Below are 26,130 nucleotides of genomic sequence, written 5' to 3' on the forward strand. Positions count from 1 at the left end.
TGCTTCTCTCCGTCCACTCTTCATGCACATATCACATGGCAGCTGTAATCAGCCAGCCTCATCCCCTACCAGCCCCCACTCACCTGCTTCTCTCCATCCGCTCTTCATGCACATATCACATGGCAGCTGTAATCAGCCAGCCTCATCCCCTACCATGATGCAGACCCCGACCCTGATGAGTCTTCTGTTGTTAGAGTTGTACATTTCTTACATTGGAGCAGCGTGCAAAGCGAGCAATGTTGATGACTTGTATCATTTCATCGCCTGTTATAAACAAGAGCACAAAAACAATGTGTCCCCAAAGCCAGGTGGAGATGTGTAAATTAGCAGCACATTCAGTCCTTATATTACTATAGCATAGGCTGTTGCAGAAAATGTAGTCCTATCTGTCACAAGAAAAAAAGTTGCCATGATGAGATGATACATGCGTTTGAACTGCACTCCATACCGAGATGGGCTGTCTTTCCCCACCCTGAGCTTGGATGATTGATCATGCAGATAGCAGAGGAAAGGCTGTAGAGAAGCCTGATTTAGACATTGCATATAATTGAGCAGTTCCATTTCACGTCATGCTTTTCATATAATTTTTTTTACATATAATTTACAGTTTTTTCTCAGTTATTTACTGTGGGAAAAGGGAGTGGGTTTGAGTGGTAAATCTTGGTAACCCCAGGGCTTTTTCTGGATTTAAAAGGAGCTTAGATAGTGGGTGTGGCAATCGGTGCGTCGGCCATCGGCATGGCTGAATTTAAGAAAACATTTTAGAGGATAAATATTTCAATTTTATGCTAATTTCCTGCAATTCTACAAATTTCTCCATGTGGTTGAGATATTTTTTTTTGCAGTTTTAATGCTCATTTCCTGCCATTCTACATATTCTTCCTTGTAGCTGAGAGAAAATGTTGCGGTTTTAAAGCTAATTTCCTACAATTCTACATATTCTGCCGTGGAGCTGAGAGAACATTTAGCAGTTTTAAAGCAAATTTCCTGCAATTCCATGCATTTTTCCTTGGCTAATGCTGTGTTCAAACATAATAACAAAATGAATACTGCTACATTCATTGTTTTGGGAATTTTCCATTCACCCTGACTGTCTAGCTTTTATTTTGGTGATTTATAGAAGGTTATATAATAAAAAATATATATAGGTCCATTATCTTTTCTACGAACTTTATTTATGTTTTAGTTGTTTAAGTTTACACAGAAAGCATTTTTCCATCATGAAAATGTGAATTAGAATGTGTTTTTACTGTCTGGATTTAGGCGTCCCGAAAACATGCTTAGGCATCCCACCCAATAATTTTAATGGCAGAAAAATCCCTGAACCTGGTTCCCGCTATTCAACACTAACACACACACAAACTTTGGCAGCAGCATTGTGGGAGGCCTAGAACAGTCCCAGGGCTTGGCTTCTGACCTCAACTCCACTCGGCATTTAAAAGAGGAGAAATTAAATGAAAGGCTGGTGTTTGATGTGCAAGATGTTGGGACAGGATACGAGGGTGCAGGGAAAGCAAACACACAGCCACGCAGTGACACACACACACACACACATACACAGATCCTCACCACATAATGTGAATGCCTCATCAAGAGATGGCTTTTATTTTGGTTTCAGAAAGTAAGGAGTTTTATGTTTCAGGGAATAATTGTCTAAATAAATCAAGTTGGATATTTGACGAGGAGAATTTTAATACACTTCATAAGAACAGTTTCCATTTTAGAGATGGCATTTATTGAATTGTTTTACTTGAGGATTAAGCATTTTTCAAGAGTATAACTTTGCCTATTGTTATTTTTAGGCAATATTTTGCATTATTCTGATATATTGTACCCCTTGCTGCAGGCCTGCTGCCTGCTTGAATAAGGCAAACCAGTTAAGATAAACATTTTTTTTAAATATTCATTTTTAATAGTCACAGAATCAACATATGAAATGCATTTCAGAAGCATATAACTGTGAATTTGGATATTTATAATGAAAAATATGCCTACAGTACTGTAGGAGCTCACTTGTGAAGCATTATCCTCCAAGGCATTTTGTATGGTTCAGATAGCAGAATGCCACACACACCTAACCTTTTTTCCCGTCTTTCTGTCTTTCTGTTATTTCCCTCGTCAGAAAGAATGTCCCGTGGCAAGTCGCTGATCAAATACAAACTGGCCGTGCGTGCGTGCATGTGTGACCCAGCCCCTATAACCTGTCTTGAGACCCTCTGTTCCTGTGTGTGTGTGTGTGTGTGTGTGTGTGTGTGTGTGTGTGTGTGTGTGTGTGTGTGTGTGTGTGTGTGTGTGTGTGTGTGTGTGTGTGTGTGTGTGTGTGTGTGTGTGTGTGACCCAGCCCCTATAACCTGGCTGGGGACCAGTAATCATTTTTCACCTCCTCTGTTCCTGTGTGTGTGTGTGTTTGGTGTGTGTCTTCGCATGTGTTTGTGCGTGCGTGCGAAATTAATGAAAGATTGGCGCCAATGATGGTTGCATGGTGCTAGCCCAGATAGGTTCCCAACCTCATAACTAGCTCGCAAGAAGCCATTTCAGGCTGTCAATCCAGTTAGATAGCTAACTTGTGTAACTATCTTAGCTGGCTAAAACTAAAATGTACTGAATAAGACTCACATTCCCACCAACATTTTAGCAGAGATGCATATAAGCATATTTTGTTTCTTTAAAAAATATGTTTAGAAGTCAGGATATAGACAGCTCAAAAGGTATCATTAGATATGCATGTAATTAAGCATAATGATTATAGCTCTAGATTGAAGGAAAAAGCTGTTTCAGGTGTTTGAAAAATTTCTGCGGTGCCATGACGCCCCTGGTTTCTGCTCTCAGATTTCTGCGGTCCATGACGCCCCTGGTTTCTGCTCTCAGATTTCTGCGGTGCCATGACGCCCCTGGTTTCTGCTCTCAGATTTCTGTGGTGCCATGACGCCCCTGGTTTCTGCTCTCAGATTTCTGCGGTGCCATGACGCCCCTGGTTTCTGCTCTCAGATTTCTGCGGTGCCATGACGCCCCTGGTTTCTGCTCTCAGATTTCTGCGGTGCCATGACGCCCCTGGTTTCTGCTCTCAGATTTCTGCGGTGCCATGACGCCCCTGGTTTCTGCTCTGCTCTCAGATTTCTGCGGTGCCATGACGCCCCTGGTTTCTGCTCTCAGATTTCTGCGGTGCCATGACGCCCCTGGTTTCTGCTCTCAGATTTCTGCGGTGCCATGACGCCCCTGGTTTCTGCTCTCAGATTTCTGCGGTGCCATGACGCCCCTGGTTTCTGCTCTCAGATTTCTGCGGTGCACGACGCCCCTGGTTTCTGCTCTCAGATTTCTGCGGTGCCATGACGCCCCTGGTTTCTGCTCTCAGATTTCTGCGGTGCCATGACGCCCCTGGTTTCTGCTCTCAGATTTCTGCGGTGCACGACGCCCCTGGTTTCTGCTATTCTTTTCTATGTCCGACAAGCACTTCTGGACATCAAATCAGCAGTTACTCACCAAAAATGTGACTTTCCAGAACTGGATCCTTTGTTTGGATATTCAAAGCAGTTCCATTCGTCACAGGAGCCCTTCCAAAAGACACTCGGAGAAGAGGAAGGAGAGACGGCTTTCTAGTGAAACTAAGGAGAAAGGCAAGCCTCCCACCGCTACCTAGTGTATTACTTGCTAATGTATCTTGACCAGCTGCATCACCGCCTGGTATGGAAACTGCACAGCCCTCCACCGGACGTCTCTACAGAGGGTGGTGCAGACGGCCCAATACATCACTGGGGGCAAGCTCCCCGCCCTCTAGGACATCTACACCAGGCAGTGTCTGAGGAAGGACAGAAAGATTGTCAAGGACTCCAGGTCCTTGACAGAGGATCGGGTCTCAGAGACAACTTTATCACCAGCCATCAGACTAATGAACAGCTAACCCTCACTGTCTCCCTGCACAGACTTCCAGACTATTTGCACCTTAGTGACTATCGGCACATCCAACCCTTACACAGACTTACAGATACACACACACATGCACACACAAGCACCCAAAAACACACACAGATAAGCACACACAAGCACTCAGAACTCACACACACACAGTCAACACTGCTGTTCTGTTATATTCTATAGATTCCACTGCGTGACCAAGACACTACCCACTTTATATTGTAAATACAGTGTAATACAGCCCACTATTACTATGCAGATGACCTATTCTATTACTTATACTTGTTATTTTGACTTAACTCTTTTATTGTTAATATTGATTAATGTACTGAATTGTTGAGGGAGCTAGCATCTAAGCATTTCACTGCAGCTTTTATACCTGCTGTAAACTCTGCATATGACTAATAAAATAAGATTTGTGTGTGTGTGTGTGTGTGTGTGTGTGTGTGTGTGTGTGTGTGTGTGTGTGTGTGTGTGCGTGCGTGCGTGCGTGCGTGCGTGCGTGCGGGTGTGTGTGTGTGGGTGGGTGGGTGTGTGTGTGTGTGTGCTCATTTTTCACCTCCTCTGTTCCCTGACCAGAATGTGACCTGACCTCTTTGATCAGTCAGTTTTTTTGTCATTTCCATCACTGTAATGGTCGTGATGGTGAGTGGTATCCCTGAGTGGTCAGCTACTGGCCTGGTCACAGGGAGGTCATATTGGTCAGGCCCTGGTTCAAATACTATTTAAAATCTTTCACATTCCTTTTGAGTGTTTGCTTTAGTCTGCTTGGAGTGCCAGGTTGGAGAGATTTGCCATTTTTTGAATATTACACTGTGTACAAAACATTAGCAACACCTGCTCTTTCCATGACAGACTGACCAGGTGAATTCAGGTGAAAGCTATAATCCCTTATTGATGTCACTTGTTAAATCCACTTCAATCAATGTAGATGAAGGGGAAGAGACAGGTTAAATAAGGATTTTTAAACCTTGAGACAATGGATTGTGTATGGATTGTGTATGTATGCCATTCAGAGGGTGAATGGGCAAGACAAAAGATAGAAGTGCCTTTGAACGGGATATGGTAGTAGGCGCCAGGAGTTTTTCACGCTCAACAGTTTTCTGTGTATATCAAGAATAGCCCACCACCCAAAGGACATCCAGCCAATTTTACACAACTGTAGAAATCATTGGAGTCAACATGGGCCAGCATCCAAGTGGAATGTTTTTCATACCTTGTAGGCTTGAATTGATGCTCTTTTGAGGGCAAATTGGGGTGCAACTCAATATTAGGAAGGTGCCCCTAATGTTTTCTTCACTCAGTGTATGTTGGTGAATTGCGCCAGGCAAGCAGAGACATAGTATTTGAACCTCGTCGCTGATACTGGTGATGAACTTAATCATCTTAAGAAATGCAAATGAGCTTCCTGTCTGAGCAACACAATACATTACAATGGGCTAGCATGGGGGTTATGGGGGGCAGCATACATCTGTATTCAAGCTTTTTGTCTTGTTGTAAAAGAAGAAATATTAGTGAAGTGAGTGATTCAATATCATGGGTGGGTGTCGGAGAGAAGGGTCGTATGAAGTGCCATGTATTGTTTGGTGGCCTCAGTGAGACCATCTGACCTCAATGAGATGGTGGGAGGGATTGAGTGATGTTCAGAGTGAGGAGCTGGGAGCAGGAAGGGTGAAGTAGGGAGTAGGGTCATGAAAGGTCACGGGAGGTCACCAGGGTCAGGGCTCATAGCAGGGTGATTCAGTTCTAGGTAATCTTTTGTTTCGGACTATCTATCTTTGTGTCCCAGATTGTGGAGACAGAATAATTTTATTCTAGAATGAGATGTTTCTTCTCAGAACAAAAAACACATTAAGTACTCTCATGAGAATCACTCAAGGTTTTTGAGAATATTTTCTCTGTTAAATTCCATTCAACATCGTTTTTAGCATGTCGATTCACTTTATGTTCTTTCCGCCTGATTAAATCTCTATTAGGTAGCATATAGAATCTAGAGAGCAGTGTTGTTTCTCGCTCCGTGCTTCTAAGTGCTAGAAGTACCGTCTGGTGTTGGATCTTAATTTGATCACTCTTTTGTTGCTGAGAATTTTCCTGGACAGCAGGAAATGCAAACGTGTAGTGTATTTGAGTTTTAAAAAGGCTTTTAAAGTCTGTCATTTCCACTTTGAAATTTCAGACGTGATTTGCCCCAATGAAAAATGTATGAAACCCTACAAAAATATCCATTGATTATAATCAACATAATAATTCACAGTTTCTGTTGCTCCAGGACTATTTTCTTGCTGTAGAAAACTGTCTGAAATTAAGACCCTACATCTGTACGTTGTTAGGAGAACATGAGGCTAATTCACTTCGAAAACCAATCAATTACACACTGTTACTTTAGAGACTGGCTAAGGTAAAGGTGGAGGAGGTTGGGCTTCCCGGCTAATGTAATGTGGGTGATCTCATCTGTATACCCTGATGAAGAGCTATTACATGTTAGGAAGCATCAAGATCATCAGTGTGCTGGAGTTGGTCTTTTATTCTATCTGGTACAATCTGTAGAACGTTGTGGATTCTGTCAGGTTCCAGAAATGAACTCTGAAATGAGTTAGGATAAGTTCTTATTCTAGCTAGAGATGGAGACCCAGTACTCACGACTCAGGTATGAAACACACTCCTGGTGTTTCATAGGCGTTTTTATGCTGTTCATAGGGATTTCATAGGCATTCCTACACAGTTCATAACCATTCATAGACATTTCATTAATCAGAGTGAATGAGGAGTTGAGGAAATAAAACAATCAAATCTCTTTGAATAGATGTGATTTGAAACCTGAATTGAGTGAGAGAACATCCCTGTGCCCTAGACTTGAGCTTGTAGTACTTTGACAAACTGGACACATTATCTTTAAGAGTAAATACTTGCAGTGTGAGTACGTAATACTTAGAGTTCAAATTTGCACATTGTGTAATAGCTTATCGCATTTGCTTTTATTCAACAAAAGCTTTTCTCGCTCCCAAGCATTTGCAAACACTCACAAGATTCAAGATTAGATTGAATCCAAAGTTACAGTCAAATGACAGAGCAGAGAACAGTTGACAACATTCACATATTGTACTGTATGTGAGGCCACACAGACTCAGAAGCATTACACCATTCTTAAAGCAGCTGTTTACTTTCATTTCCAGTTGATCTGATATATTTAGTGTAGGGGCCTCAGGGCCAGTGTGAGTGTATACTTAAGGTTTGGATCAGTTCTGTAGCTTCTAGCGGCTTCCCTTACTTTAATTAGAGCCTTGAGTGTATTCAGACTACATGGGTGTGTTTATGAATGCACGTATGGATTACAGTGTGGAGATGTGTCAGTTCATATATTTTATAGTTTATGACTGCATATTATGTGAGTGTGTGCATTCATGTGTAAAGGACATCATGCTACTCGCTTAGCGAGTACCACTTCCACCTGATTCGGCCCATACCTGGTGTGAACTCAAGACCTCTTCATTGTTAGCCCACATGACCAACCTCCTGAAGTGTCTTACCAGTCGTCACCACACGAAAAGCTAGCTATTTGCTTTCACAAATGAGGACACTTCAGGCTAAGCAGTATGTTTAACACATCCCATGTGATTCACATGCACATGTCTTTCCCTCTCTGTAGGTGAGTGTACTAATGTGATTATATTATATTTTCTCTGTCTGTTTGTATATGTATATCTGTATTTGTGAGGAGGCCCCTGTCTGAATTAGCAGCAGACCTGTTGTTAATGTAAACCTGGAGCTGTCTTTCTGTCTCTGTCTCTCTCTTTCTGTCTCTCTCTTTCTGTCTCTCTCTCTCTCTCTTTCTGTCTCTCTCTCTCTTTCCGTCTCTCTCTCTCTTTCTGTTTCTCTGTCTCTCGGTTTCTCTGTCTCTCTCTTTCTCCCTTTCTCTCTTTCTGTCTCTCTTTCTGTCTCTCTGTCTCTGTCTCTCTGTCTTTGTCTCTGTCTTTCTGTCTCTTTCTTTCTGTCTCTGTCTTTCTGTCTCTGTCTCTCGGTCTCTCTGTCTCTCTCTTTCTCCCTCTCTCTCTTTCTGTCTCTCTTTCTGTCTCTCTGTCTCTTTCTCTCTGTCTTGGTCTCTGTCTTTCTGTCTCTCTCTTTCTGTGTCTGTCTCTCGGTCTCTCTCTCTGTCTCTCTCTGTCTTTCTCTCTCTGTCTCTCTTGTCTCGGTCTCTCAGTCTCTTTGTCCCTCCCTTTCTGTCTATGTCTCTCTCTCTCTGTCTCTCTGTCTCTGTCTCTCTGTCTCTCTGCTCAGTCCTGTGTTTTGTATTGCCTGGGATCCCCAGCAGAGCTTGGATTGTGACACTCCGTACGGTGGCTCATCATTAGATTACATACACACACACAGACACACACAGACACACACACACAGACACACACACACACACACACACACACACACACACACACACACACACACACACACACACACACACACACACACACACACACACACACACACACACTGTGAGCCTGGGACCAACCCCCAGAGAGAGCCCAGATCTCACCACACCATCTGATATAAATCACACACGGTGGCTTCACCACATGAAAGACCAACGCCAGCCTCAAGCAGCTGTTGCTCTGTAGACTGATTGCCTACGGAGTGTGTGTGTGAGTGTGTGTGTGTGTGTGTGTGTGTGTGTGTGTGTGTGTGTGTGTGTGTGTGTGTGTGTGTGTGTGCCCACGCTTGTGTCTGTCTGACTGCCCACAGAGAGGCTGAGGGACACTGCATGTTAAAGAACAATATCATCTCTACCCTCGTCTCCTAGTTAAAAAGCTCAGTACATCTTGGAAATACAGCCAGGCAGACATTTTCCTCGTCGCTGTGAGCGAAATGCATTTTTTAATCTCTGCAGAAAATAGGTCATAGTTGTGAGCGCTAAATCTGCCATTTTCCCTCCAAAACCTTTTTTAGGAAGTCTGTATATGGATGATGTCATTCAAAGGATGTTATCTCCCTTCCTGGGCTTCTGTGCTTGTTTCACTATTAGTTAACCAGGAGAGACAGTGTGGTCATTATTGACCAGAATGTATTCTGTTTGACTGTATACTTTGCTTGTGCTTATAGACAATGCTGTTTCATATTTGCAAAAGTATCAAGCACATGAGTACATTGCAATGTTTTTCTTATGCAGACTGAGAATGGGGTCCAAATTGTGATTTTGAAATGTATTTTTAGTGTTTCAGGTAAGAAAGACAAGTCTTGTTATTTTTATCCACTTTTATTCTGCAATATGACCAATATTTTCTCATATTCAAGTGTGTATGAAAAAAAGTCACTGATTTCTTAAAAAGCTAAATACAATAAGCATTAGATCAAGGCACATACAAGACTGGGCCAAAGAGCATTCAATGCACTTTGGTTTTCAGTTCAGGAATTCTTGAAAGATGGGACAATTGTCCCGACTTTCAAGAATCCCTGAGCAACTTTGTAAAGAACAATTAACTTTGAAATTGTGGTAACATAGAAGTAGTAGTGTCTTCAATCTGGAAAAAAATACAAAATACAAAATCATAATCATAAACAAGGAAATCGGTGACGTTTGTATTCAAAAGAAAGCCATTTTTTTCTCTATGTCCATTTTTCTTGCCCTGTTTATATCTAGGCTATGTTTGAGGGCCAAGTTTGGATGACTTATGGTACAAGGTACTGGAGAATGGCATCCATTGTAGTTTAGCCAGATAGAGATATAGGGGTGTTGTCAGCCTGGCCACCCTACATGGGTTAATATGTTAGGAGAGGGTCTCCTCTCCTCTCCTAAAGGTCTGTGTGCTTCATATGCCCTGTGCTGTGTTCTACAGGACTGCTTGACACACATACACACAGGCACTCACTCATGCTCGTAAGCACAATCACAAGGACATGTGCAGACACACACACACACACACACACACACACACACACACACACACACACACACACACACACACACAAACGTGGTCTACCTGTGCTGTCTCTGTTTCTGTTTTTTCCAAACAGAAAAACTAAATGACTCCACACACTGAACAAAGCATAGATGTAAAGCACGACACATCCATATCTAGTCCATGTTTCAAGAGATACACCCCTCTGGGTCTCTCTGGCTAGGTACATGTAGGCGACTGCTCTCTGCTTGTCTCTCCTCAGAGGAAGAAGGCAACACGCCTGCTGTCTCGCTGCTTCGCCCTGGTTCTTCTTAGTTAATCAGCTCTGCCCTAGTTTTGATCATCATGTCATTTCTTTTGCCTTTTTGTTGTTATCGAACAGCCACAAAAATAGTGTCAAAGGAATGACCTGTGCTTTATTCTTCAAGTCTGATTGTTCAACACAGCAATGAAAACCCACTTTCACAGTTGACAAGTCATCATATCTCAGTAGAACAGAGTTTGTTTTTATACTTGGTTGTTAGGTAACCTTAAGCCAAAGGAAATACAGTACAAATTACTAAAAACCCCTAAAATATAGAATTGCAGTTTTAATTACAACATACACTGACCTGCGGCTCAGTGATGGGCCTACTGTCTGCAATGTGAACCATGTTTGTTCTCCTCTTCGTCATAAAATGTCCTTAAATATAAATTATATGGGCAAATGTACAGAAGAACATTGCTTTCCCAATCAGTCTTTTAGATCCAGTGTTTTATAACAATATCTTATAGCCACTTAGTTTCAAGTCATCACCGAACGCACTCATTTATAATAAAATGTCCTGTGTTATCAATATCATGAATGGGAATGGTCTGAATCAGGTATTCCACTGTCTCTGTAGCTCCTGTTGCTAATACTGGTCTCGCTGTGTGGGCTTTTGTACAGACTCAATCCATTCGGAGGGAAAATCGTATGTATCACAAACTCCTCTTTGGACACGGGCACGGGGTGTATGGGGATCATCTGAAAAGAGGCCTCTCGTATCTCCAAGATCGAGGTATCCTTCTTCGTCCCCGCCTCTGCGTAATCGTCCTTCCTCCGTCGGCCCTTGTTGTAGGTGCAATTCCTGGAAAACAGCGAACCCTTCCTGTGCACGTACCAGCACACAAGCGCCAGCATTATCATTGCCAACAGAGCCACAGCCCCTCCGATGATCGCGGCTAAAGGCAGACTGGAATTGTTGTAAGGCTCCTTTTCCTGCTCGCGGTTCAGAGTGGTGGTGGGGTTGTAAGCCTTCAGAGAACTGGTCTCTGTCTCGATGCAAACCGGCGTCTCGTCCGACAGGTAAATGTTGCTGGTCTCCATGGGAACCATGCATATCCTGTATGAGGATTCCGGTTCTAAAGCTGTTAGGAGGTACTCCGTCTTCTCCCCCTGTACGATGGTCTCCGTGATGGAACCAAATGAAGGGTTGTGGCCGAGTTTCAACCAGCTGAGCCTTAGGGCCGTCATGGGTACAGAAACCCTCCAGGAGATGTGCACTGTCTCTGCACTGCTCGACTTCACGCTGATCCTGATGATCTTTCTACCTGATGGTGTCGTAGTACTGCGGTGGTTCTTACTCAGTTCAGGCATTTTCACCACTGGTCTTTTAGTGACAAAGGAGGGCCATTGTGGATGTGAGGGGGGTAAGGTGTTAGAGACAGTGCTGGTCTCGAAGGTAGGGGCCCCCTGGCTCCCGCCCAAGTCAGAGCCTCCACAGTCAAACAAGTCAGTAGACAGATCCTTTATAGCCATGCCCTTCACCTTGTCCGGCCCCTGGCACATAAACCCTCGAACGTTGACTTTTGTCGGCAGCGACCTTAACCAGTCTCTCACCCACTTCATCCGGCAAGTACACTGCCATGGGTTGTTACGGAGCAGGAGCTGCGTGAGGTTATCCAGGTCTTCAAACACTCCTTGAGGCAGACTGCTCAGGTTGTTGCCCGATAGATCCAGCCGATACAGCTGCCTGAGGAAAGCGAAAGCCCCGGCCGGTACCCGGTTGATGTGGTTGTCTTGAAGCTGCAATTTTTCAAGACTGGTTCCCGGTAAGTTAGCCGGCGGAGACGTCAGTGTGTTTCTCACTAGGGACAGCTCGGTGAGATTAATCAGGTTGATGAAGGCCATCTCGCCGATGCCACGGTTGTTGAGTAGGTTCCCGTCCAGGACGAGTCTCTTTAGGTTGATCAGGTCCTGGAGGGACGCCTCCGATATCGACGAGATCCGATTGTCGTCGAAGCGCAGCTCCTCGATGGTCTGCGGAAGGCCGGACGGGATGGTGCTCAGGTGGTTCCTGGACAGAAAAAGTAGTCTCAGGTGGTTGCTGTCCCTGAACGCTCCCTCCTCGATGCTAACCGCTGAGACAGAGTTATCATCCAGGTGCAGCTCCTCAATCAGCGGGATCTGACCCAGCGACGCATGCGTAATCATCCGAATATTATTCTCCTGTAGATGCAGCTCTTTTACTCCTATTGGCAGGTTTTGGGGGAACTCGTCCAGATTATTACAGTACAGGTAGATCTTCTCAACATTGCTTAGCCTCTTCAGATCGGTGGGGATTCCAGCACTCTTGATCCTGTTGTTTTGGAGGAAGAGTACAGTAGCATCCAGCGGAATGCCGGTAGGAATAGAGGTGAGGCCTCGATCATTACAGTAGATGAAGGTCCCATCACACCGGCAGGCCGATGGGCAGGAGGCTGAGGTCACCAGAGGGTTAGCCAGACCCAAGAGTAGTCCTACTCTGGTCAGGAAGAGGAGGAAGTTCTTGCATTGGGCGGTCATCTTGTTTGGAGGTTGTGGCGTCTGGTGTAGTCTGGCAGTGTGATCACTCAGGAACCCTTAGGGAGGAGACAGAAGGGTAAAGTTAATGCACAAGGCCTTTAAAAGGAAGCCAACATTCTTGTTTCTAGTAATTGCTGTTTGCTTGAATTGTGTTGCCTCAAGCTCTTTCCGCAATAAACGTTCTGCAATATATTATATTGTTTGTAGGCCCTATGCAGACTATTAAATTGATATAAATTGTTACTATTACGATTTACCAAACACAGAAAATGAATTAAAGCAACTAGCGAGGCTAAAACTAGTTTGAGTGCAAAGGGCTGTTGTCGAGGAACACACATAACGTTAGTACATACATTCCCATTAGACTCTAGAAACTTCACAGGTTTACAATGTTTTTCCCTTTTCCTCATTTCTTGTTTGTAGATTAGAAAATCCTTTAACATCTGGCCTCTCTTCTGAATTCAATCCCTGTGCTTGGGCTTTAGCTTGTAAAATGTAATAGCTTGGCCTTGGTTGTTTTACACGTTTCTGTATCTTTCTCAAGGCTGCCTTTCATTGCTGCTAGTATGTGTGTGTGTGTGCGGGGGGGGGGGGGTGCATGAACAAAGTCAGGCCTTGTAAATGAACTGTTGTGGAAACGTCTCTCTTGCTCTCTGTCGTACATTCTTACATTAATCTGGCCTAGAGCTCACAAGGTGGTAGAAACGTTTCTATTTACAGTAGCTAAAGGAGAAAAACAGAAAACATTCCTCAAGAAATAACCGTGTCAGTAGAACAAGTCTTCTGAGGGAGATTCTTTGCATTGCTGGTCAGATTCCTAGGTAGCAGTGGCAGAGCTTTGCAGACTCAATACCAAATGTGGAATGATGTAAACCAAACTGCACTCATCAGTCATCCATTCACTAACTCCATGGCTGAACTGTTCAGTGCTTGGCTGTGACTGGTAGCAATAACTGATTTAGAGCAGTTAATATTGCATGAATAATCACATTTAAGTTACTTTTTAGCACAGCTGTATATTTGTAAGTAGAAGTTATCATGTGCTGTTTCTCTATATACAGCCACAAACACCAAGGAAACAACAAAACTATAGCACTGCAACAACAAGAGGTCATGACCTCAAATTAATATGGCAAAACAGTAGGTGCAAACTGCTTGTCTGTCTTTCTCCTTTAGTTTATACTGTGACCAGTGAAGTGTGGTTTCCCTTTTAATTAGACAAGTACTGATTTATTACTTTAATTAAGCATTCATGTACTGACCTCTCCTTCCACCACGTCTCATTAGAAAACACACACACACACACACACACACACACACACACACACACACACACACACACACACACACACACACACACACACACACACACACACACACACACACACACACACACACACCATTATTAGAAACCTTGGTTTGGTCAGTGAGGCATAAAGAAGCCACAGCCAACATCCAATCATAGCTGTCATACCTGAAGGATCCGTAAATAATCCTTCTGCAGCCACACAAGAATCCTTTCCCCATCCAGCAGATGGAGATGTATGTTGAAATCTTTTCTATTAATCCTTTTCAGAAAGGAAAAGTTTATTAGCGTAGTAAGAGAGAGAAGGTCTTTGCTTATACCCTTGGTTATATTGTGACCCGGGTCAGTGTGTTTGAACTAAACTGATCCGTGTTTGTTCGCTGACCCTCCTCTTGTGTTGTCAGACCTGCTCAGGCCTCTCAGGCCATCAAAGGTTTTGCCATGGAAGATAAGCCAGTAGAAAAAGCATCTCCACTCAGACTGAAAGACAAAGCTGCAGTCTTCCTCCTCTCAAAAGCACAAGATTTCGGGGGGTGGGGGGTTATATTAAAAAGGAATGTCCCAATGGTAGTAGTAGTAGTAGTAGAGCCCTTGTATCGTCCAACTCAGCAACTCCAATAACCCCAAATTAGATTTCTTTGTGTTACATAGAGGCCCCCTCCTCTTAGGGTAGAGATTTGACGCTGATGTTAGGTCCTCTCAGGAAGGGGAGGGTAACTCCAGCAGGCTCTCCACAGAAAAGAAAAGAATACCCAAAGCTAGACTGAGCCATGCCAATACCAACCCTGCTTCCTAAGACTCACTCCAGGGCTGTATCACTTATGTACTCCAGCCTTGCAGGAAACACAGAATGGCGTTTTCCATGAATCCAGGGCTAGGGAAGTTCTAGATACTCCAGTAACAGAGTGGTACGTACTCCTCAGGAGACCTGTGGACGGCAGGACAATGGTCGGATCGCTTCTCCCAGGCCCAGCCTCGTAGTAGCTTGTTCCCTTATGGTCACACACCTGCTCTCTGGACCATGCTGTGTCCTGCTTCTATTCCTGTACCCACACTATTCTGCATTGGTTGGTTCTCTGAAAAACAGCCAAAGAGACAAAGATCAACGTTATTTAACATCCATAGGCTATTAGCAATCAATGTAACATCTGTCAGACAGACCGTGTCTGTAAGTATGAGGAGTGAAGGGAAATCATTGGGAAACGTCCCTGGTTAAAAGTAATGCACTTTATAGGGAATAGGGTTCCATTTGAGACACAGATTTCAAGGTTAATGGATGTTATATGGCTTGCTGCCTGGCCTAAATGCAAAGAAACACACAGCATGGTGCCATTAAGTCTACCTCTGTCTGTTGAACTCCTTCCTTCCTTCACTCTCATCAAACAATGCATGTCTTTTTTAATTATAGAGGACAATGCTTTAGGGAAATTCAGACTTAATGAAATGTGGATTCAGAAATCTCTAACAGAGAAGAGGTTTTGAAGATCCTATTTATTCTATGTTAAATCTCTGTATATGCTAAATCTCTGTATAGGTTAAATCTCTGTATAGGCTAAATCTCTGTGTAGGCTAAATCTCTATGTAGGCTAAATCTCTGTATAGGCTGAATCTCTATGTAGGCTAAATCTCTGTATAGGCTAAATCTCTATGTAGGCTAAATCTCTGTATAGGCTAAATCGTGAGGAATACAACATCTAACAACAGTACACATGGTATGAACACTAGCCGGGATGAGATGGGTTTGCTTATGGGAGTTGAGACTGAGTCAGAGCCCCTAAAGCTTATTAAATGTATCTGTAGATCAGGGGGATTTATTTAGCTTTGCCTGAATTAGCCTGGGAGAAAAGCCTGTGCTGCTTCTCTTTGATAGTGGACATAGTTGGTGAGACCCAGATTAACCGCTGTGTTCACTGTGGATTTTTATTTTTAAAAGATAAAACGTTTTTCTCCCCCCTTGCAGCTTGCTCAACCGTGACTGTGTGCATTGCCCTTTCCACCCCCCAACCCTAATATCAGCCCCTCCCCCCAGCCCCCCCATCTTTTCTGTGGTGATGGTAGAAAAGAATGTCTTTCCATATGAAAAGCGTCAGTGATCTAGACCCCTGTTTCCCTCTTGTTCTCTCCTGTCTTGCTCAGTTCACTGCCTCAGCTGACACTGCTTCGTTTTTCAACCGGAGCTGATGCTTCATTCTGGGCTGTGTCCTAAATGGCACCCTATTCCCCATATAGTGCAGTACTTTTTCAAAAGTAGTTCACTATGTAAGGAATAGGGTGCCATTTGGGACGAAGACTTGGCCTCTGAGTTTCTGACTAAGATTAAAGAATGCAATCTGCTCTGTTCTCAGAAAAGAAAAGGGGTCGCTTCTAGACAGAAGCTATGACCAGGGCAACACGCCCCTGAGCAAGGCCCCCTAAGGCGGCCTCTCTTGCTCCTGAGTGAAATGAAACTCCCTCCTCTGTTCACACTGCTCAGAAATGTACATGTGAGATAAAGCTCATTTGAAAGGCTCATGAATACAACTGGGCCAGCCACCCTACCCGTGTTCCAGCATCACCTTCGCCCTTACTTTCACCCCACGCTCCCTCAATCCCTCACACAATCCCTCCCTCACACACACACACTCTCTCTCTCACACACGCGTGTTGTACTTCTATCCTCGTGGGGACCTAAAATGTATTTCCATTCAATTTCCTATTTTCCCTAACGCTAAACCTAACCCTTACCCTAGCCTCAACCCTAAACTTAACCCGTAACCCTAACCCAAAACGTAACCCCTAACCACTAACGCCTAACCCTAATCTTAGCCCTAACCCTAATTGTAAACCTAAACCTAACTCCTAAGCTTCAAATAGCCTTTGTTCTCATGGGGATGTGGGAAATGTCCCCACAAGGGAGAATTTTCCTTGTTTTATTATCCTTGTGGGGATGTTGGGGGATTTTAGGTCCCCACAAGGATAGAAGAACCAACCCGTACAGACACACACACACACCCTCTCTTTTACAACCTACTACTATGAATGCACCTAATATTAAACCTGGCCCGCTGGTGTTAGAGTAGAACTTACTCTGCCAAGTTAATGTTGTTTCCACTGACAACACAATGGCATTATGTCCTTACATGTACCTCGCTCTAATCTCTGCTAAAGAGTGTGTGTGTGTGTGTGTGTGTGTGTGTGTGTGTGTGTGTGTGTGTGTGTGTGTGTGTGTGTGTGTGTGTGTGTGTGTGTGTGTGTGTGTGTGTGTTCCATTAGCTGCCATTTAAGTGTGCTCCTGTAGAACATGGACGAGAGTGGGCAATTTAACACCTGTAGACTATGGAGAAGATTATGGAAATGAGAGGCTTGTAACCCGATTACAGCTCCAGTCCTGAGATGCTGCTGCTTGATGACCGCACGCGCGCACACACACACACACACACACACACACACACACACACACACACACACACACACACAGTCTTGTACAGCTGAACTTGTGGGGGGACACAATTCAGTCCCATAAAAAATTATATTTTCTCATAAACCTAAACCTATGAGTACTCTTACCTGAACCTTAACCCAAAAACCTAACCTTAACCCTAACCCTAAACCTAAACCTAACTCAAGCTCCGAACCCTAAAACTAATCCAAGCTCCGAACCCTAAAACTAACCCAAGCTCCGAACCCTAAACCTAACTCAAGCTCCGAACCCTGAAACTAACTCAAGCTCCGAACCCTAAACCTAACTCAAGCTCCTAACCCTAAACATAATTCTAATTCTCACCCTAACACTAGTTCTAATCTTAACCCTAGACCACCTAGAAATAGAATTTGACCTTGTGGGGACCAACAAAATGTCCCCAGCTGGTCACATTTTTGTTTGTTTACTATTCTTGTAAGGACGTCTGGTCCACACTGACACACCACTCTCTCTCTCTCTCTCTCTCTCTCTCTCTCTCTCTCTCTCTCTCTCTCTCTCTCTCTCTCTCTCTTAATTCAATTTCAATTCAATTTAAGGGGCTTTATTGGCATGGGAAACATGTTTACATTGCCAAAGCAAGTGAAATAGAAAATAAACAGAAGTTAAATAAACAATTTAAAAAATCAACAGTAAACATTACACTCACAGAAGTTCCAAAAGAATAAAGACATTTCAAATGTCATATTATGTGTTGTAACGATGTGTTGCTCTCATAGAGAGACAAAGACAAAGGATTTGACTTTCTTTGTACATATACTGATTAATATGATGGAGCGGTCTTCCTGGCTTGTCACCCAGTCTCACCCTGACATGATGACTGCCCCTGACTCAGTGTCCAGCCTACAGTGAAAGGAACAGGTGACTTGTGACTAATGTAAGACTGATGCTAGTCCATGTGCACAGGACTGGGGAAAGACCCAACATTTATTTTGCATGATGCACTGAACCTAGAGTCCCTTTTTAAAAAGAGTTGCTATTATTGGGAGAGTTCTGGGAATAGGTTAGAGTTCTGGCTGAGCTGGTGTTTGTTTAGGTGGTGTGGTCTGTTTAATAGTATTGTAGCAGGGAGGGTCCTGAGACTTTTTGTGGTGTGCTACCGGGTAGTGTTCCTCTCTGAACCAAGTAGGGGCTATCCTTCACGGTTAGTGCAGACAGCTTGAGTCCCTGGCCTGGTTGGCTGGTTGGCTTCTTGACTGCCTTTTTCCACGCTTATCGGGTTTCTCACCGGGGTGGCTTCATTCTATTGTTCATTACAAGACAAGCAGGAGGGTCCTCTGCTCTGGGAGATGTCCACTGAGGGGATTTGGATTAGATGTTCAAAGGTTTTGGTCAATCGTTTTAATAGCGTTCTCATATTTGAATTCATTCATTTTGTAGAGCTTTGTTTTTATACTGTATAGTTTGTTTTGATCTATCGACGCAAACACACACACATCCACTTCTTCCCCAACACACACACACACACACACACACACACACACACACACACACACACACACACACACACACACACACACACACACACACACACACACACACACACACACACACACACACACACACACACACACACACACACATCCACTTCTTCCCCAACACACACACCAATGTTTTTAACAGTGATGTGAGGTGGAAAAGGGTGCAAGGTTTTTTGGGTGATGGATGTCTCTCCCTATCGTCCTAATAAGCTCCTCCTATAGACGGCAGGAGATTTTTGTAAACCGCCATAACCGACTTCCGCTCCACTGAATGTGGACTAGCAAAATCTGTATGATTGTGTGTTGACACACACACACAGACACACACACTTTCAGCTAGCGGAGGAAAAGATAATGTCAGAGGCTGACACAAAACCACAGGACGTGATAGATTATAGCCACAGCTAGGGAGATTTAAGTCTAGTCTTGCATCCAAAATGGTAACCCATTCCCTATATACACTAGAGCCCTATGAGCCCTGGTCAAAATTAGTGCACTATATTGGGAATGTAGGATCTTAATTTGATCACTCTGGTGCAGGGGAAATGTTAAATTCGTAGTGTATTTTAGGTTTAAAAGGGATTTGGAAGTTTGTCATTTCCACTTTGAAATTTCAGATGTAATTTTCCCTTACGAATAATGTATCAACCCTTACAAAAATGTCCGTTAATTATAATCCACATAATAAATCACATGTCCTGTTGCTGCAGGATTATTTTTATGCTGTAGCAAACTGGCTCAAATGAAGATCCTACATCTGTAGTTCCATTTGTGACGCAGCCGAGGGCCTAAGACATATGCTCTCTGGACACAGATCCCAGAGAGAAACAAAGAGATCTGTGAAAACTGAACCAATTTGGAAACAATTTCATGGCTGTCAAGAAGTATTTTAGATTAAAACGTCTTTTTTAAGTTTCTTTACAAAGTAAGTGATAAAATTACATGGACTGAATTATTAGAGGAAACAGTTAAAATTACCAAAGTTTCTGTGGTTAAATATTCAAGAGTTATAGAATGAATTTAAATCACTGTATAGTTCTCCATTGGGAAATCAATTATGTATTTGTACGTGTTGTAGTTTATTTATTTAGATCACAACATAGTTATAGATAGATTGCAGCTATACACATAGCATGCTATGGAAATACTGTTGGTTGGTCAGAAGCTGAGAAGTGAGGCTGAGTCTCGGATTTAACATCTTGGAAGATAAATATATATTTTAGGCAAAAGGAAAAACAACAACCATAGAATTTAGAACTCCCATTTTCATTTGTATTAGAAGGTAGACTGTAGGTTATACCTTTTATTGATGTTTACCCTTACTGTCAGTTTATTTATTTTGTTTCCTTTCTGCTTCTGGCTTTGATTGTAGAGGAACAGATTTTATATTCTTTAGGATAAATAATAGATTATTTTACTGTACCCCCAGGCACCTTCGCCAGCTGTCTCCATTTGTCACTATTGTAAGTAATTGTTAGAAAAAGAGAAAGCGTGAGCGAGGAGGGCCGCATAGGGCCTACAGTGGAGCTACTGGGGCCCACTGGGTCTTACCCAGGCCTACTGGGGTGCACAGACACAAAAGAACATTCATGAATGCATCTGAATTCACAGTGAGGGAGACAGACAGGCAGGCCGTGTTTCAGAAAGATAATCTATCATAGTTTAGTTTCAGGGATTTAGGTTTGGTGCGTAACCTCCCTTCTGTTGTTATCAGTTAGATGGGATGAACAACAACACTGTTACCAGACCATTTGGGGCTATATAGCAGAGAGAGAGGGGATAGAGGAGGAAAGGGGTCTGGGGATGACGGGAAGTCTATAGAAGAGAGAGAGTGAGATAGAGAGAGAGCGAGAGTGAGGTCTGTGGTAGACGGGTGTCTCTCCATTGTAACACTCTAAAAGGAAAGCCAGATCAGTCTGTTGCTGCAGCAGCTGCATGCTTTTTACCACACGGGGGTGGTAGGCACTGCAAGATGGAGGAACCAGTTGTGTGTGTGTGTGTGTGTGTGTGTGTGTGTGTGTGTGTGTGTGTGTGTGTGTGTGTGTGTGTGTGTGTGTGTGTGTGTGTGTGTGTGTGTGTGTGTGTGTGTGTGTGTGTGTGTGTGTGTGTGTGTGTGTGTGTGAGAGAGAGTGTGTGGACTGTTGCACTTCTGGTGCTTGGCTGTGTAGGTTATAATCGGCTAACAGAACCACTGTCAAGGAATGGGGCCACCTAATGTTCTAAAGGACAGCAGGCATGGGCATGGACAGTCAGGGCCTTAGCTTATTATACTGTAGGCCCTTTAGCCTTCATTCCATGTTAACGCTCACATATTTGACTCAAGCAAATGAAAGGAATTGGGGTGCTTTGTGAGAAAAACTCATTTTCCTTCTTGCCTTTTACATTTCTCTTTATTCTCTTTATCTCTCAGTATAATTAGTGATTTCATTCTGGTGGGATTGGAATTGGTGATTAAAAATAGCCTTATTGTTTCATTAATGATGGATGGAATTGAATTAGGCCTAAATGTTGAGAATACGATTACAAATGTAGAGAATAATTGATTGGATTTAGAAGTATTGTAAAGGATCTAATTCTAAAAATGACCACCTCAGTTTAGTCAAAATAAAAAGTTAAAGCAGAAAATGTAGAATATCTCTATCTAATATATGTCTAGTAGATGACACGTGCATGTATGGTTGAACGTGATGTAAAGGGACTATCTATTTCTAATCATTACTTCCTCCGTTTAGTCAAAATGTCCAAGTTAAAAAGGCAACAAAATACATGATCATATTATTCTCAGTCCTTTGTCTAGATAAACACATGTCTGTAGTGACCTGGTTAGCCAACTAGACTGATCTAATCCAGTTAAGGAGATTCTTCCCTGTGAAAACCAATTGACCAGTGACTTTGCCCTGGGGCAGTCCACACAGTAGAACAATAGGCTAGCTCTGTCTCCCTACCCTGCCTGACTGACAGACTGATATAAACAGACCAGGCTACTTGTCAATAGCTAGTAGCCATTTTGTTTTTTTAAATCAGTGATTAAGACTTGCTTTCATTAGTGTAGCCTGGAGCAGTGTATTCCTAAACAGAATGTTCTGGTATAGGCTACTGGAATCAGACATGCTCTTGTTTTGACCTGTTTTGTCTCAGCTATCTGCCAATAGCTAACATTTTGTTTTAATCTGTCGGGTATTACAGCAAAGTTACCTTTCAAGGAATTCCTTTTAAATGTGTGATCAGTTTGTATATTGAAACTACAGGCCTAGACATGTGGTTTTTATGTCCAGTTGTTTCTAATGTGAATTGTGTCCTGAATAGTGGAGTGGGACTTCAACACCATTTCACCTAGATCAATGGCTGAGTTCATTTATTCACCCGATAGGCCTATTGCCCAACTACATGTCACCTGGCTTGCTGCCTTAGATGTTAGCAAATAACCAAGTCCTCAATACACACATAGGCTATGTCCCTATAATAAGAATTTTGATCACAGGAGAGGAAACAAAACACCATTTCCAGTAGCAGTGTTCTTGTTACACTGTTAGAATAAAGGGTTCCAAAAGGGTTATTCAGTTGTCCCCATAGAAGAACCCTTTTTAGTTCCAGGTAGAACCCTTTTGGAATCCATCTAAAGTTCTAACTGGAACCAAAAGGGTTCTACCTGGAACCAAAAAGGGTTATCCAATGGGGACAGCCGGAGAACCCCTTTAGGTTCTAGATAGCACATTTTTTTTCTAAGAATGTTCGTTTAAAAAAAATCATAGATAAATAGCCAATACAAAATCAAATCAAATTGTATTCGTCACATGCGCTGAATAGAGTAGACCTTACCGTGAAATGCATACTTACAAGCCCTTAACCAACAATGCCGTTTTAACAGAAGTAAGAACACCTGATTATTTAGTAGGCCTAATGCGCAGTTCAGTAACCTTGTGGTAATATTAGATAGTATTGTGGTAATATTATGTAATATTTGATATTATTATATAAATAGTCAATATCATTATTTTGATAATCCGTAGGATAAAATAGAGAATGCCAATTGAGACTGGACTTTCATTCACACTGACTACGCATCGTCTAATAGGCAAGCTACATACAGCATGTTGATCATAGGCTTAACATTAGTGTGGGAATCTGTTTGATGGAGACCTATTAAACCGATTATATAACCGGCTCAATCAGATAATGCTAGTGTTATCATCTAACCAAACCGCGCGTCATTGTTTCTGCTCTACTCTTATGGATCGAGACTATAGGTCATTATCTTAAGAAATATGTGATTGGGACATGAACGAGCTATGATGTTGTCTCTAGCTTATCACCATCTATTTTATGGCGTATTATACGAACAAAACTGACTCAACTGCATAGGGTTGGCGTGAAAAACAACGCACCGAAATGTGAGCACGCTCGGGGTATGTGGCTATGGGATGCGGAGAGGGAGAGGAGCTTGTGTGTTTTTTTGCGCACACAGAAATAACACACCACACATTGAAATGCAGCTTGGCTACCCCTAACACCATTTGTGGTGATAACGCACATGATGCACATGGAAAATTCCCTCCTAAAAGTCGAGTTGATCCATGTCGCTGAGCTTTTTGTGGCGGTGGGAGAGGAGAGGAGAGAAGAGGGAGACAAACTCCCACCGTCTGCGAGAGCTGCATTTAGCGGAGTTTTCCCATCGTCTTAAGCTGCGCTCCGTGACAAACCTCCGCTCTCCTTCTCTACCAGATCAGCATCGTAATTTAATACACTCAATGGGGTGTCTTCCAGCTCCCCCGAAGCTTGCTAGGCTACACTCTTAGAAAAAAAAGGTGTTATCTAGAACCTAAATGGGTTCTTCGGCTGTCCCCATAGTGGAACCCTTTGAATAACCATTTTGGTTCTAGGTAGAACCATATTGACTTCCCTGTAGAATCCTTTCCACAGAGGGTTCTACCTGGAACCAAAAAGAGTTGTACCTGGAACCAAAAAGGGTTATCCTATGCGGGCAGCCGAAGAACCGTTTTGGAAGCCTTTTTTCTAAGTGCCCGATGCTTAGACCGCTCGTTCTTCCCAGATATACCACTGTAAAAGTTTACAGTGTCGTGTGTGTCTTTTATGCAGTTATATCTCCACGATTCATCCCATTATATATGCACCTTCAGAATCCCTCAGTAGGCTATCCATTTGTAATTTGAAAGATATCGTAGTGAATACGGGATAGAAAGATAACTCCGCGATCCCTGTTGCTTCCTTCCGCGGAGGAGTTGAGGGGGTTTGGATAAAGACTTTATTTATCCGGATCAGTCTAGTCAGCCAGCCGTATGAACGAGCTAGCGGAGCGTCATTGCGGTACTCCGTCTTCGTGGTTGGTAGAGCTACTTGCAATGCGGAGAGAGGGACAGACAGACACGGAGGAAAAGGCTGCATTGCCGCCAGAGGTAAAATTGAGCTGCGAGCTGCTGGTTTCTCTCGGAACGTATCGTCTATCCTATCAGAGAAAATATGCTTTTGGCAAGAGACACACGTCTAGCAAAGGAGCCTGGTGTATAGGAAAGTGACTAGAAAATTAAGAATATTAAGGAATAATCTATGTGTTTTAGTTTAATTTAGTGCTCTATATTCTGCTTAATGATAAACTCTCCAGAACGAGCTTGGTTTTGCTGTTGTGAGCTTTGTGGTTGAATTATAGGCTAAACAACAACATGCATACATTTGTTCTGTTATTTGGTGTAAAATGCCCTCTTAATCGCTCACCATCAAACTCAAAAAGAGATTTTTAAAAAGACATTTGATTATGAAAGGAAACCGATAGCCTAGTGACAAGGCATAAACCCACAGCGGCAGAATCATTTATGATGGAACATGTATGCAGCTGTCCTCATTTGAAATAACCAGAAATAGATTTATTCAAATCTTCTCACTTTTTTATTTCCTTCTTTAGAAAAAGGGGGATACAGGAAAAGAGAAATGCAATAGAACTCCAGCACAACATTTAAGACACTTACCTCCTGAATGAACCAAGAAGTAAAAAAACACAAATAAATATCCTCCCTAGAAAAGCAGTCTGTAAAATAGAATATATTCCAATCCAAAACAGGGAGGATAGAGAATATCTTCAGATCCAAAAAGCCCAGTCTTGAACACCAACCGAATGCTACAGTATAGCTCTGGTATCAGTTCTGTAGTCTGTCTGAAGCTGTAGCAGCAGTACTGGTCTGGTGTGTGTTTATTGGTCCTCACATACACACCACATACACACTCCAGTCCGCTGGCTGTGGTAAAGAGCCCAGGAATGGCAGGACAGATCGCTTGGGCAGAGCGCACTACAAGTGTGAACTTACATCAGCCTCTAGCGCTTCAATAGAGCTAGATAGATAGATGTCATCTGGGGGAGGGGCCTCGCTCGCTCTCCGGAGCTTGCTCGGTCCCCCCCCCTCCCACCCCCTCTCTCTCTCTCTCAGTGGTTGAGGGCGCAGTGTTATGTAAAGCCGCTAGGGGGAGTAGAAGAAAGGGATTGGACGTTCTGAGCCTATCGTATGCGAAGTGTGTGTGTAACGGTAAACAGCACTGAGAAGATGATGCTGCTCTGAAAGGAGAGGAAACGAGAGTACGCGCATTGCCCTGGCAGAGGGAGGGAGGGGATGGGAGTGTGTCAGGGAAATGTGGGTTGTACCGTATGTTTCACTTTTGTTTATAATCTATTTCACTTGCTTTGGCAATGTAAACATATGTTTCCCATGCCAATAAAGCCCCTTAAATTGAACTTTAATTGAAATTGAAAGAGGGAGAGAGAGAAGGAGATGATTCTTATCACTGTCAAATATGGGATACATACACTACCGTTGAAAAGTTTGGGGTCACTTAGAAATGTCCTTGTTTAAGAAAGAAAATAACATTTTTTTGTCCATTAAAATAACATCAAATTGATCAGAAATCCACATAGACATTGTTAATGTTGAAAATGACTATTGTAGCTGGAAACAGTATATTTTTTTATGGAATACAGAGGCCCATTATCAGCAACCATCTCTTTTTCTTTGCCTCTTCCCTGTTGACGTTGAGACTGGTGTTTTGCGGGTACTATTTAATGAAGCTGCCAGTTGAGGACTTGTGAGACGTCTGTTTCTCAAACTAGACACTGTAATGTACTTGTCCTCTTGCTCAATTGTTCACCATGGCCTCCCACTCCTCTTTCTATTCTGGTTAGAGCCAGTTTGCGCTGTTCTGTGAATGAAGTCGTACACAGCGTTGTACGAAATCTTCAGTTTCTTGGCAATTTCTCACATGGAATAGCCTTCATTTCT

General features: G+C 43.0%; 2 protein-coding genes across 6 annotated transcripts in view; one reads left to right on the top strand and one right to left on the bottom strand.

The window, feature by feature from the left end:
- Positions 1-26,130, top strand: part of macrod2 (mono-ADP ribosylhydrolase 2) — a 1,245,161-nt gene that overhangs the window by 186,819 nt on the left and 1,032,212 nt on the right. The window lies entirely within an intron of this gene.
- LOC135512036 (leucine-rich repeat transmembrane protein FLRT3-like) lies at positions 9,145-25,168 on the bottom strand. 3 transcript variants are annotated; one of them, XM_064933634.1, is made up of 3 exons: positions 24,832-25,168; positions 14,829-14,988; positions 9,145-12,662 (listed from the first exon to the last, which is right to left on the bottom strand). In XM_064933634.1, exon 3 carries the CDS (start codon positions 12,604-12,606, stop codon positions 10,639-10,641), a length of 1,968 nt encoding a protein of 655 aa, XP_064789706.1. In that variant the 5' UTR covers positions 12,607-12,662; positions 14,829-14,988; positions 24,832-25,168; the 3' UTR covers positions 9,145-10,638. The 3 variants fall into 3 exon arrangements, with proteins under 3 accessions (XP_064789706.1, XP_064789705.1, XP_064789704.1); XM_064933633.1 differs by having other exon boundaries at positions 14,081-14,988; XM_064933632.1 differs by lacking the exons at positions 14,829-14,988; positions 24,832-25,168 and adding an exon at positions 13,869-14,063.

This window comes from Oncorhynchus masou, chromosome 24, assembly GCF_036934945.1.
Source record: "Oncorhynchus masou masou isolate Uvic2021 chromosome 24, UVic_Omas_1.1, whole genome shotgun sequence".
Taxonomy (NCBI): domain Eukaryota; kingdom Metazoa; phylum Chordata; class Actinopteri; order Salmoniformes; family Salmonidae; genus Oncorhynchus; species Oncorhynchus masou.